A 13,885-nucleotide genomic window follows, 5' to 3' on the forward strand; every position below is an offset into this window, starting at 1 on the left:
GAACATTTGCTTATCTGCAGAACACGAAGGACCAATCCTGCCACCAAAAAACGTCTACCACCACTGGTGTAGCTTAAATATCAGACAACTGTGGGCGAGAATTTTTTCGAGCCAGTGACACTTTGTATGCTGATCACAAAACTACTCGCAAAAGCTCGTAAGGATACTATTCCTTCCCATTCGGCGGTCTCACCAACTCTGGAATCAGGAAGGTACCTAGCGCCGCACTAGACTACATCATCAATTTGTAGCAAAGGTTACAAGCTATGTAATCGAGAGCTGTTGCGTCGCAGCGAGCCATGCTTTGACAGATTAGCATCCCTTGGGCAGGTAGGGCGTTGCTTCTCCGTTACGGTCCCTGCGCATCCATAGCGCGTTCGCTTGGAACGAAGCTGTTTTTCCGACTCGTACCATCGCTTCACTCCGACACTTCTAGTTGCCTCTCCATCGCTTTTTTCATTTTGTGATCCTACAAGTAATCCGGCGGTGATCGCGACTGGCGCAATGGATGTTGTAGCGGTTAGATCTATGCCTGCAGGCATCAATCGAATGCAGAGCTTCAGAAAGCCGTAGCGAGCAGCGACGTAAGGTTAGGCACCTCTGGTTAGTTTCTCGTGCTCTCCTTGGTTGCCCCTAACGATTTCCTTTGATTGCAGCAACCCCTTTTGATGAAAAGGAATAAATGATGATGGTTGGGTGGTGGTGTTCGTGGTTTCAAATCGTGCCACGCGAAACTCGCGCGCGCCTGCAACTGTGACGTCAAACGCCAGTGGGACGCGACTTCCTCACCAGCCCTACCGACCGCGCTCTCACTTTCTATAGTATACTTTCTTGTCATCTTCCACAGCAACCACCCACCCAATTTTGTTCACATGGGACAAGAGAGGCCAATCTTTGTCATATTTTACTTCTCATTGTAATGACCTCGATTTTATTTGAAGCGGCTATCCAGCAGCCGGACAACGACGCGTCCAATTCGCAACTGCACAAACTCGTCTCTGCACGCGATTTCAGTGGATCGAATCTCCCCTCGGTTGCAGAGGGTTATCTTGAGGCCTTTTGCAATACCGATTTTTCCGTTGTACGGCGGCGATGGATCGGCATCGCGCTCGCGGGCATGCTGGAGAAGCCCATGGTGGCTGCACACATTAAAGGGTCGACACAGCTTCTTCACAATCTGGGTGCCGTCATTCTGAGCAGTACAGAACAAGAACAGACTAAGATCATCACTGGAATTATCATACGGCAAGCATTGGAGCAAGGCATCGAATACAGCAGCTTCTGGTCGTCGGAGAAGGTCAGACACAGTGCGCCAAGTTTTCCACTCAAAGCCGGTGCGAATTGGATGCACGACTTACAAACCTTTCTCGACGCTCTGAGCGACCTGGCACTCACGGGACCTACCGGTGAGCCCTCGATCGTGTACTTAGTCTCACTATTTGCCTCGGATGAATTCAGATGGCGGGAGTCAACTAGTGTTTTCCCTATCGCTCTTATCGAGGCTGGACTGTTAACCATCATTGCGCCTGACGAATACCTCAAAGAGTGCCAGTTTGTGGAGATACCTATCGAGCACATCTTGAGCATACGGTCAGAGCCGTCGGCATTGCACAACTCGCAGGAACAACATACAGAGCATGAACCGTGGGACCTCATCATGACAATCAAATCAAGTCCATGGAGCTACCGGCTGAACTCCGCTCAACGCATCGCGACCGAGATGTCGCTAATGTTCAAACATTCTGGAGACGCGTTGGAGTGGAAGAGCCGCATCGAGTCTTATAAGAAAGTGCATATGCACCACTCGGAAACGCCACACAACATGCCTATTGATGCCAGTTCACCTTCTGTCCGGAGTTCAAACACCAGGAGGTCGCTTCAAAGTGGCTTTCAGCTGCATCGGACAGACCGCATCGCTACTAAGAAAAGTAGCGTTTTGGCTTCTCTGCGACCACGTACACAAACTCCTCAAGCTGATCCACAGGCGCTCCACGAACTCCAGCCGCAGCATCAATCAACAATATCGAGACGCACAACACGCAGCAAAGGAAAATTACCTCGTATATCTCAGGCCGCAAAAGAGAAGATCTTTCAGAAACTCAATGCGGAATCTGACGCGCAACCTGAGGATCTCGACGTAGCCTTAGAGAATGCTCACAATGATGCTTCAGGTACTCCAATCATTATGTCATCACCACGAAAGAGATTACAGGGCACAAAAGTTGTTCCAGGCAAGAACACAGTCAAGAGCAAGTCAAAGGCACGCATACCACATACCAAACATATAGCAGACGACAATGAAGACTTCGTACCAACTCAAACAAGAACAAAGAAGAAGACGAATACAAAACGTAAAGCAGCACCAGACACTACAGCTGAAAACGAACCAAGGAAGAAGCCTCGTAATGATGTAGAGTCAAGCACGACCGGTTCGAAAGAGCAGGATCAAACAAATCCGCTTGTAAGACCACTGAAGCCACCATCTCCCGTCATATCGTCACAGCACACCTCAATTGGAGGACTCATAGGTGCCCAGAGACCTGCCGATCTCTCTGATCTCCCATTCAAGAAGCCGACAATCCCTACTAGGGTTGCCCAAACACCTTCGACCCCTACCAAGCCAAACAGAACGCCCATAAAAGCAGTATCGCGGCCGAAAACTCCTATGGAAGCACGAAGGCGTTTTGACAATGACACTTTGTGGTATATGCCGTCTTCACCACCTGTGACCGATGACGCCGAAGACAGCAACGAGTGGCTCGATGTTTCTGTTGAGACCTCAATACTCTCTAGCAACAGCAAACCTACCCCTGCGTCGCCAAATGCGGAATCGACAGCGATTTCTGGCCATGCAGATTGTAACGACGTAGCCTCCGAGAAGAAGACCGGTGATTGGCAGACCGCCAAAAGTGACCCATTCAGCCGGCGTTCCGTTGGCAAGATGGCTACATCGTTCCTACGCCGTCTGACTGGAGAAGAATCAATGGATGCAGATGATGGCCCAGATATGAGCATCTCGAACCACACGCCTCTCAAAGTCGCTGGCACTAGCAAGCCTCCTGAAGACCCAAGTTTGCACAAAACGACTCCAGCATGGATGGCTGGCCAGCAATCCACCCGTGCCTCGCAAAATTCGATCGAAGAGACCCAACAAGCCACGAAGTATCTACAGCACACCATTGAAGGAACTCAGCAACTCGTCGACGACATGCCTATTGAGGAGGTACCCGATGAAGACGATGTGAATCTTGAGGATATTACTTTCTTCGGTGATGGCGAAGGCTATCAGCAAGTTGTTAATGACTTCAATACCTCACCCGTCAAATTCCGCTCCTCACCGCCACGTCCAGGCTCTTCTAGTAGCCATAGTTCGATATCCGCTGCGCCCGAACCCTTGACTGACCCACCTGTACCATCTTCGGAAGCTGACGAGATACAGTGGGAAGCGAGCCTGCAGCCACATCAGCGCAATCTCAACGAAGTGCTAATACGCACCTCGAAGCGGGTTATGCGGCATATTGTCAACAACGAGACTAGTGTGACTGATATTGTGGAGATGTACGCAAAGGATGGCGACCATCTACTCAACACCCTGATTCAGCGACATGATACCGACCACACGCAAGTATTTGAAGAAATGGAGAACACGAAGACAAACCTTCGGGGGGAGCTCGAACGTGCTGCCAAACAGATGGCGAAAGACAGAAAACGATTCAGCACAATTGCCTGATGTTTGTGGAATCATGATGAACAATAACAAAGCCGTCGTAACATTTTATGAGGGATGTCTTTTTGCAGGATATGAATGTATGATATTAGGAAAATCTGTCCATGGGCAGTAAGAAAACACGATAGCATAGTACGAATTGTTAACAAACATGCATTAATAGTTGCTCGAACCAAATATGCATCCCATATCCTGCTTTGCATGTGCGTCATGGGTGAGTTCCTCCCGTATAGGATGCGCCTTCATGTATAGAACTCTCGCGAGAATTCCGCTGAGAGCTTTGTTCTTTGCTCTTTCCCTTCTCAACAATGTGCTTCATAGAGATGCCGCCCCACGGTAAACCAGATAGTGATTGACTCGCATCGATGTTTTCTGGCTCTGGCGATGCGTATGAACTTCCAGCTCTTCGTTGGTTCTCTGCATTCCGCTCGGTCTCCTCTTTCTGCTCCTTTATCTTGTCGCCTTATCTGTGTTAGCAAAGTTTCGCTGGTACGTATTATCTGTGCTTCTTACGAAATCTTCTTTGAGCAAGCTTATTCTGAATCTTCCGTCTTTCGCTGGGGTCTTTCACGTCGGACCAGTCATCTGATCTTGCTTCTGGAGACTCGGCAGTCACGGATGAACCACCTTTGGATGAGGCGGGCTGGTTGGGACTGGATTGCTGACCCTGAGACATGTTTCCAGTCATCCAAGCATCATCTGCGTAGCACATGAAGGTGGTGTTCAGCAAGATAGCTCTTGAAGCTGTCTGGCTTGTGTCGACGAGAGTTGTGATTTAGATCGTGGTCGATTTGCAGCTTATTCAGGTCCACAAAACAGGTACTTGGGGAAGAGCCAGGTGATGAAGAGCCGATCTCTCTTGTTTGAGTGATATCGATGTGTAGTGATAGAAGGATGTCGGATGAGATGTAGTGTTTATCTGGTAGGTTGGCGCATAGCGAATATTTCTATTGCTGTGTGATTTTGAGGGATCCATTGATCAGCCGCAAGACAGAGTATGGTATGTGATGAACGAGGATGTCGAACGATCCAAGATGCTAGTACAATGTACCCAAGCGTATGAAAGCTGGGGGCCTTGAAGCAGCGGGGTCTGTGAGTGCAATTATGACGGGGATACAAAGGAAGGATCCGCGAAAAGGGCGCGGCTGAAGTCTTGAAAGGGTTCCGTGGAGGATCGCCCATGATACCTGGTAAGAAGTTAGACAAGGCTAACCAACCTTGATGCTTACTCTGTTGTATCAGCTTGACCTGTTCGTTGTAGAATGTCATTTCGATGTCCAGCGACTGTACACAAATACTAAGACCAAGACCCGCTGTGGGACGAAAGCTCATTTGTCCTTAGTTTCATTCGGTAATATGATATAACAAATACCATGAGTAACCATCATTGGTGCATTCGTATATAGTAGAAATGCAGTTTCCATGTGAGGTTAGAGGTCCACTCGAGGCAGTACCTGCATGCGCCGCAGTGGGGCCCGGGATGACCGCATCGTTGTAGCCTTGTCGTTGGGCTGAAGTGTCTTGAACGCTCTCTCGGGTCGACTTGCACCAATAATGCTTGGTCTTCCCAAAGCAGTGGTAGCGTTCAAGTATATTAGCCTTGTATTCTCGAAACGTCCTGGCATCAGGCTACCTCATTGGCATTGGACTCCAGCTCTGGGCCTACATGCCTGCGCTATATCCCATTGGTCAGATAATTTTATATGACATAAGACACAGTGATTATGCTGCACGTTTTGTTGGTACTAGCCAGCCTGATGTACGACATAAGTGCTTGGAAATCAGAAGTGAGCGAGTGATGCAATATTTCGAGTCATGTTTGAGCGGGGCGTGATGAGAATAACGACGGGAACACAAGGGCGAAAACCTTATGCTGTCTGTCAACGGTATCGTGTGCATGGGGTCGGTATAGAGGTGGAGCTAGCGGTGGTGGTCCAGGGCCATCTAGATACCTGGGTATGTAGTGTGAAATAGAATTGCGGTCGGCACGACGCTCACTAAGCCTGATTGGACGAGCTAAGCCCGCGTACCTTCACCTCATTCGTCACACCTTACCAGCCACGCGTGGCTCAAGTCTGCGCTGACCGCTCTGCAATCTTGCACTGTCGACACCATGGCCCGTTGCCCTTCCTTGTCGAGAAAACAGAGTGCAAATATAGATTCGGTTGCGCTTCGCTCGGTACAGCTCGCGACCTTCCTGATGCCGTCCCCAAGGCCCGGCTCTGCCGCACCTGGATTCTGAACCGCTCCGTGGTGGAAAACCGCATCCGAGCTGGTAGTGTTTGCGAAATCGACGATACTCCTGGATTTGTTTCGCTTTGCTTACCGTTATCGCACTGTCTAGTCAAACGATTGATATGCTCGCGGATATGTGACATGGGCCGCTAAGAGAAGGGTTGGATGCGTGAGGCCGTCTACTTTTGGCCCTCGCGATACTAGCTCACAATGCTCTGGTCTTTGACAAATACTGCTGAAAGGATTGCGGACCGATTCCATCGCCTTGCAGTCGTCCCCGCAAGTTGATAAGAGCGGAGCTTTGGTCGGCCTTATTGTAGGGGTCTTTGACGGCTTCCTTGCGAATACGGGACGTTGCAAACGGCTCACGTCCAGCGGCAGCGTGCCGCGGATGCTCGGGGCACGTCTAGCACCATGATCAACAATTCGAGGCTTTCCAGCCGCGATGTGGGGCCCTACGTTTCCAACATCACAGTAAACCGGAAGGAGCGTTACTTCGAACTCTCCGAGACATCGCAATCATACAGATTCCAGCTCCATCCTTCGGTCGCTTATGGTTGGTGCCAGAGATGGGGCTGAACAGCGTTCCCTCACAGCTCGAACAATTCCACGTAAGACGGTACGATCAGAGTTGCTCGCTTGGAATGGAGACGAATCCGTGCACTCTCGGCTGTACACAATTCCGAGATTTGAGCTAGATTCAACACCCGGTTCCATCATCTGAGCGATGCGAAGGTGCGAAGCATCACAGATGTTGATGTTGCGGGTGGCTGCACAGCATGCACAATCTTTATGAAACTGTCCGGACCGGCAAGCGCGCAAAGCGATGTAGTATATCCACTCTCGAGCAAGGTTACATGAATGGTGGATACAATTGACATGCGCTTCAAATGCTAGCGCTGGTAGCTACGCCCGCGCACAATCATCTGCTTTGGGAATGGACCCCAATCTGTTGCTTGTGGTGAGTTCTTAGTGGCTAGCTGTGTTATATGTCCATGGCACCTTCCGCGAGACATGATCTGGTAGTAAAGGCAGCCTGTCTGGATCCTGTGGGATGTCTTTCTTCACACAATATGTAGTGCACGACTTTGACCGCATGCAGCGCGAATGTGAAGGCGGGATTGTTCGACGGCCTGCAGTGAACAGTGGATTCCCACAACTGCGACTCTCTTAAGGACTTCCAGATGGGAAGAAGGTTTCCAGTATGACAGATTATGCTATAAGGAAGAAGGTGCCATGTTGGTATCTATCGCCAAGTATCCTGACAAGCATATCAAAACTCATCTCTTCAGAAGGGCCATGTCAGATGTACACAAGCACGGAGTAGCCATTGTGATAGCAATGACTTACCGATACGAATTCCATGAGATGCCTAATGTCAGTCCATGTTCTAAACTAGAATCTAATATGTTAATATGTTATATCTCGGCAATCTTAGCAGTTGAATTTTCCAGAAACCCATAACGACCACATGTCTACTCTGAGAAAAGCAGCACCAGATGACATGATTGTCACCCTTACCACTATATCATAGTCTATATGCCACGTAGCGAACGACTTCGCCATCTCACCAAACTTTGCTCGAGGTGGTACCACCACTGTAAAAGGGAACCCTCCAGTTTGGTAGATATTTACAGAGACAACGTGTTTCCGTCATCCGTCGATGGCCATGGATGAGTGCTTCAAAGAATATATTATTGATGATACATCCATGGTAATACGAATATTTAGCACCATTTGGAGTAGGGAACGACATTCTTATCAGCGAATACTCAATGGGCTTCAACCTATGCATTCTCAACTGTTCTGTAGTTTGATCCAAGCGCTTGCTATCCGAACAGAGAAAACACATTTCACGCACCCTAATTTGCTTCTGAGGCGCGGAGGAAACCAGAAGAGGCGATAAAGACTTACCTTTCCAGACTTGGGGATACGGTTCAATTCCACTACGATCCTTGACCCCTGGGTCAACTTACATTGTAGGCTTCAGATAGTTGATTATGCAGAAAATTCGCACGAAAGACAGTAACCATCCTATTTCTCGTAAGTTCCATGATTGAATACCCCCTATCCGTGTTTTCCACCTCTGTCAGAAGCCAGCACCAGTGTTGGGAAAATATTTTCACCCGCCTACCCTCGAACAATTGTTACTCCCGCCCGTCCACAAGAAGAGAAGTGATATGACACGAGAAAGAAGCGACGACGCGTTCAGGAAGAACAGGATGTTAAACAGCATGGCGAGTTTGACGACAAGGCGGAGACAAGACATCTCCGCGAGCATAACGAAGACCAGAAGCTGGAGGCACTGCTTCAACTAGGGTACATGGGTGGATGAGCTTGTCAGTCTAGACTTCGGGAGGTCTTGGTTTAGGATACACTGTGTATACATTATTGAGGGTATTGCCGCCTACAAGAGCAGCATCGAAGAGGTATGCATACTGTACAACGAGACAGGCACAGTCATAGGAAGTGTAATCACCAAGAGTATGCCCTTTGGTTATTCGCAGTCTCAACTATCAAGTAAGAAAGTGTCAAGATACGGAAAGCACGTCTACCGCTATGCCGCACTCGAGCTGGTATGGACTTACGTTTCGGCCCCGATGACTCAAGCGCCTGAGCGCATATTCCAATACTCAGAAAATATTGTACAGATGCTCGCCATCCTACGCCGCAACGAATGTGCCCAAACCATACCAAGCTACGGAGCGGGAGATAAGGCCCAGTACGCAGACCCAGATGGTCCACGGCAACACCTCACGTGTCCACCTTGTGGCACTCTATTCCTGACGGCCAGTTTCGTACTCCAGCACTGGCATGAGTGCATCGACTGGAGAAGAAGCCTAACAGCTGAGAACAGTATTGGTCGACCATCAGGCCTAGTGTTATACTCACATAGAGAAGACCTGGTAGACACCACGTTCTCGTCAAAGCTTGACTCCTACTCCAAGTTAAATACATCTGGTATACAATCTGAACTTGTTATGTCCTGTCTATCATACAACAATTCGACCGGACTCCGCGCCTGGGTTGCGGCGACGTGTTGATACTAACGTCGTCCTGATTGTTTCGCAACTGTTCGGACATACCCAACCTAGTTCGTGCCTCAATCAGTCCTGGAAAGCTCGTGGATTCTACCCCTCATGCGATTTATTCAGCAGAAAGCTTTTAGTGAGCTCCTTTCATATAGGATGCTTGAGATCTGACGCTATTTCACCATGTTGGAAGACGCACGTGATGTGAATTTGGGCCCAGTTGTGCAGTTGGATGAGCGTGTGACTCGTAGTACATATGATACATGCGCTGCCATCCCCGTCTTATCCATGAGCGAGGTGAGACGAGTATACAAACAGGATAGTAGGTCAGGTTTACCACACTCTTTGATTGGCCCGGACGTACTGTCTTATGGGTTTGTTATCATGGCACACATCACATGTGAAGAAGGGGTTTGTTGTGGTCATCATGTCTGTTCTCCAATGAAGAACGACGAAGCTTTAAGTTGCCAGTGCCCAAGGCTTGAGGTCACTTCTTCAGCTTGATCATCGCGGCTGCTGTGATAGTCGCCTCAGCGTACCCCTTGAAGACCAGTAATGGCAATCAATCTAGTTTGTTCATGCCCGAGTGGCGAGTGTTTGATGGTGATGCTGTGAAGAGAAAGGGAAGTAGCAAAGACGATCCGGCGAATCTCGTCGACATGTCTTGTTCAGTAAAGTGTGGCGAGATCATCGTGTGGCGGCTGTGGCGTAGTGACGATTGCTTGCTTTTTGACAAATGTGGGCCATGCCTGCTGCCTGTTCTGTTGGAGAGCCAGGCGTAAAGGGATTTGCAGTGCCTGTTGCACAGCATGTTGGTGATTACAATATCATCAACGGTGAAGGTCCGACAGGATAACCTGTTTTGCGGTGCGGGCGGGTACAAAAGCCGCACTGTGCCTGACGATCGATACGCGGATTTCGATGCATGGATCCATGGTGGTAGTACCGAACAAATAAGGCGCGGTGCACATGGCAAACAAGGTCTGGTGAGAAATGACGCAGGTGAGGGTGGCTGAACAGCGGGCGATGGGTTTGGCAGTGGCTGACTCTAGTCGCTCTGGCCGATGCAGCGCTGGACATGAGCGTTTGGGCATGGATCGGCGTCGTGTCACGGCCAGTCGTCTCCATGGAGCAACACTCGGCTGCTTTGGAGTGTCGGCAAGAACGGTAGATGCAGGATGGGCTGCGCCACCACACCGGCTCAATGCTCGTGGTCTTGTCTAGGCCGTCGCCGTCTTGGTGGGATTGGCGGGCTCAGCTCAAGTGTGCGCACAGCATCGGGGTCGCCATGGCAGAGTCTTCCTGGCAGGCCTCGACTTGGCGGGCGAGGGCGACCATGAGACGAGGCTCGAGAGTGGTGTGGCGTCGACGTGTCTCGTGTTGCGACGTGGTTGTTTGGAGGGCAAGTTCTTGGATGTTTAGCAGTGGGTCGTGGTGGTGCCGCGTGGTTGGCCGCCGCGATACACAGCCCCAAAAGGCTTGCGTTGTTCCGCCGCGCTGCTCTGAGGCTACCTCTTCTCTGCTGCCGAAATTCATCGCCGGACTGCCTCTTCGTCTCCCCCAAGTCGTCTGCACTTATCGCGCGCCCATCGCACGGTATCCGCTCGCCATAGAAGGGCCGTTGCAGTCGAGATCCCGTGATTGCCTGCTCAGTTGTTCCAAGATTCGCCGTCCTGCTTACTTAGCCTGGACTGGAACCATCAGCCACAAGACTGCTCCAACGGGTCCCTCGTCATCGGCACCTTGACTACCAGACGACCTGCACCCTACGACCCTGCGACGGCCTAGTTGCACCACGTCCAGCATCGCATCGCCTCGCCATTATCCTCGCCCCTCTGTCTGCACCTCGCGCCTCGTGCCGACCCCAAGACCCCTCCCGCCCGCTCCTCTCTTTGTGCGCAGCCGCCGCCGTGCCTGCGCGTTTCTTGCTGTTCGTCTGCCCGAGCCGCAGTCTGCGACCGAGGGCACATGCGAGCAATCTAGCCGTGGTCAATTGCGAAGCTGGCGCTTTCTACAGCCCAAGTCTATCTCGAGTGCTGGTAGAGGACCGTCCTTTGCGCGCTTCCCCAGCCGCTGCATCGATCCAAAGGTTAGACGAGCGATCCATGCATATACCACCACCCGCTGCATCGTCGGAACGACCCCATGCTAATGTGACATGAAGATAGCCTCACTGAACCCTCGCGCCATAGTACATCATGGCCGCCTCGACGCGAGCAATCACGCCGACGCCTACCGGCCCATTCACCACCCACAATGGGCCCAACACCCCAGGATCCGCCGCGCGCAACTCCCACAGTGGAGCCACTTTTGGAACCCATCTCACAAAATCCCCCGGCGGTCTATCGCCGCGACTTTCGCCTCAGCCGCTCACCGGAGCCGCTGCCATGGCCGATGAGCGCCGCTTCCGCGAACAGTCTGCGCGCCAGACAAGCCCCAATCCCGCTGTCGCCGCGCTGCAAAGTCTGAACGGCAGCGTCCAGCCCATGAGCCATCCTGCAGACGGACCGCAGCAGTCCGCGTCGGCAAACTCCAAAGCTGACAAGATGACGAAGCCGCTCATCACCATCCCCGACCAGATCAACGTCACAGGCGACAACATGCAGACAAGCCCAGTCAGCCTCTCAAGTTTTGGCGATGGTGACGCGCCAAACGCGCCGGGTGCTCCTGCGACCGAAGGTGCTTCCGCCAGTAATGCAGGTCGGGAAGGCGCGTCCCAGCAGCAACCGCAACAACAGCATCACCACCAGCATCACCACCAGCTCATCGCCCCAAATCCTGGAGACAATCCGGGCAACCGCGCATTCACGTTCCCCGGGCCATTGCCCCCGGAGCCGGACCCACGCGCCCCAGCTCGCCAAATGAGTCTGCCTGGATATGGTCAAAACACGCCCAAATCACCTTCCACAAAGCGTCACAAGTGTCCATACTGCTCCACTGACTTCACTCGCCACCACAATCTCAAAAGCCATCTGCTAACCCACAGTCAAGAAAAACCATATGAATGCCCCACCTGTCAGGCGCGTTTCCGTCGTTTGCATGATTTGAAACGCCACACGAAACTGCATACTGGCGAGCGGCCACACACGTGCTACAAGTGTGGCCGCAGGTTTGCACGTGGCGATGCGCTTGCGCGACACAATAAGGGTCAGGGTGGCTGTGCGGGCCGTCGCTCTAGCTTCGGCATCGATGACGACCTCGGGGACAAGGGCGACGAAGGCATGGATGGTGTCATCTACACGGGCGAGCCTGATGGAGAGGGAGACGAGGATGATGATGGCAGGCGCGTTAGCGAGCCGGCGCGCAAGAGACAAAACACTGGGAACTCTACCCAAGGTTCGTATTCTCACCATTCCAGCACTTATCCGCCTATTGCTGCGAACCGAAGCTCGAGTAGCCAGAACAACTTGCGCCCCTATTACCCAGGGTCTTCTGCGCAGCCGACTAACGTCTCGCCCAAAGCAGCTCCTACTAGCATCTCGTCGATTCAGAACGCAAACACCCAATCCAATGTCTTCGCCCAGGGTGGTATGACCGAAAGCCCAAGGCCACTGTCGCCAGGCCAGCAGGAGCAGCATCGTCTGGGTGCTCCCGAAAGCAGTCTCCCTGGCTCACGGTCCCCTAGCCTGTCGCATCACATGCACCAGCAGCAGAACTATGCTCGTGGGAGGGGAACCCCTCCCGTTGGCCTGGCCCCGCCCAGCGCGAGCAACGGTCCTCATCTGCCCTCTCTACCAGGCCTTAGCCCCATGCCCCCTAAACAGGGCTCTCAAGGCGGCAAAAGCAACGGCCCAAGCATGCTCCAACATCAGACCATGGCAGCCCCTGGAAGCAGCTCGCAGCCGGGCAGCATGTCCAGCCATGGCGGAAGCGGAAGCAGCATGCGCGAAGTCATGGGCAACCAGGTCGATGTATGGCAATATGTTCGCGAGATAGAAGCTCGTATGGCGAGAATGGAGAAGGAACACAACGACAAGATTGCCACGCTACAGCACGAGATCACAACGCTCCGGGCCCAATTGGCCCAGCAGCATGTTAACAACACGCAAGCCCACCAGCAAGGTCAATAGTGTGAGATGGCTCCAGTAGTCCCTGTGCTTTTTCTGCTTGGTGCGGGTCTTTGCCATGAGATGCAGGCGTTGGGCGGAAGGACAACGGAGGCGTTATACGGAGTACAAAACCCAAGATTGAGTAACAGACGAGATTTCAGGCTTCTACATGGATCAACATACGTCAGGGATCACGACGAGCATGTTACAATGATACCCCATGCTAAGATTACTCCCAATGTTTGGCATTTTCCTACTTTGTTCTGCGGTTGCTACCATTCATACCTGTATATTAGACTAGTTAGTATTATCTCAGTGTTCCATTGCTAGAAGCTTCTCTGCGACGGTGATGACGAGGCACATGTTCGGTGAGTGACGTGAGCTGCCATGCCAGCAAAGCGTGTGAAGCCACGCGCCCAGCATGTTCCTGGCAGCGTGGGTAGCACAAGGGACAAAGTTGACGAAGAATGGCGGAGAAAGTCAGTGTTGCTCTGGGCGGGCGAGAATTGTCTTTGCTGAAACTTTGGTACGCGACAGTCGTTGCCATGGTGGTTGCAGAAGTGGTAATGGTGGGTGCGCAAGAGCGACGGACCCTTTGCGGCTAGGCATGAGCTAAGAATGGCCCGCCAACAACAGGGCTAAAGTGCTGCACCACTGCGCCCAGTCCCGAGCCTTTCTCCACTTGGGTGCTACACGTCAGAGTACTACCCCCAAAACTCCTCCTACAACTCACCCAAGACAGTGAACCCCTCACCGCACCCTGCCCTGATTTATGTAGATGGATGGCGAGCTGCTGTCCTGATAGGCGCAACCGCGCGAAGTGCCCGCCCTTGACGCCCAAT

At 51.9% G+C, this 13,885-nt stretch overlaps 2 protein-coding genes across 2 annotated transcripts; both read left to right on the forward strand.

Moving 5' to 3' along the window:
* Positions 1 to 919: 919 nt before the first annotated feature.
* J4E82_005509 (uncharacterized protein) lies at positions 920 to 3,730 on the forward strand (the record flags this gene model as incomplete). The annotated part of the gene is made up of 1 exon (XM_051731773.1): positions 920 to 3,730. The coding sequence occupies one exon, from the start codon at positions 920 to 922 to the stop codon at positions 3,728 to 3,730; it is 2,811 nt and encodes a 936-aa protein (XP_051588502.1).
* Positions 3,731 to 11,192: 7,462 nt separating this feature from the next.
* Positions 11,193 to 13,064, forward strand: J4E82_005510 (uncharacterized protein; the record flags this gene model as incomplete). Its single annotated transcript, XM_051731774.1, has 1 exon — positions 11,193 to 13,064. The coding sequence occupies one exon, from the start codon at positions 11,193 to 11,195 to the stop codon at positions 13,062 to 13,064; it is 1,872 nt and encodes a 623-aa protein (XP_051588503.1).
* Positions 13,065 to 13,885: the final 821 nt, after the last annotated feature.

Source organism: Alternaria postmessia, assembly GCF_024291825.1.
Source record: "Alternaria postmessia strain BMP 2775 chromosome Unknown scaffold_29, whole genome shotgun sequence".
NCBI classification, from domain to species: Eukaryota; Fungi; Ascomycota; class Dothideomycetes; order Pleosporales; family Pleosporaceae; genus Alternaria; species Alternaria postmessia.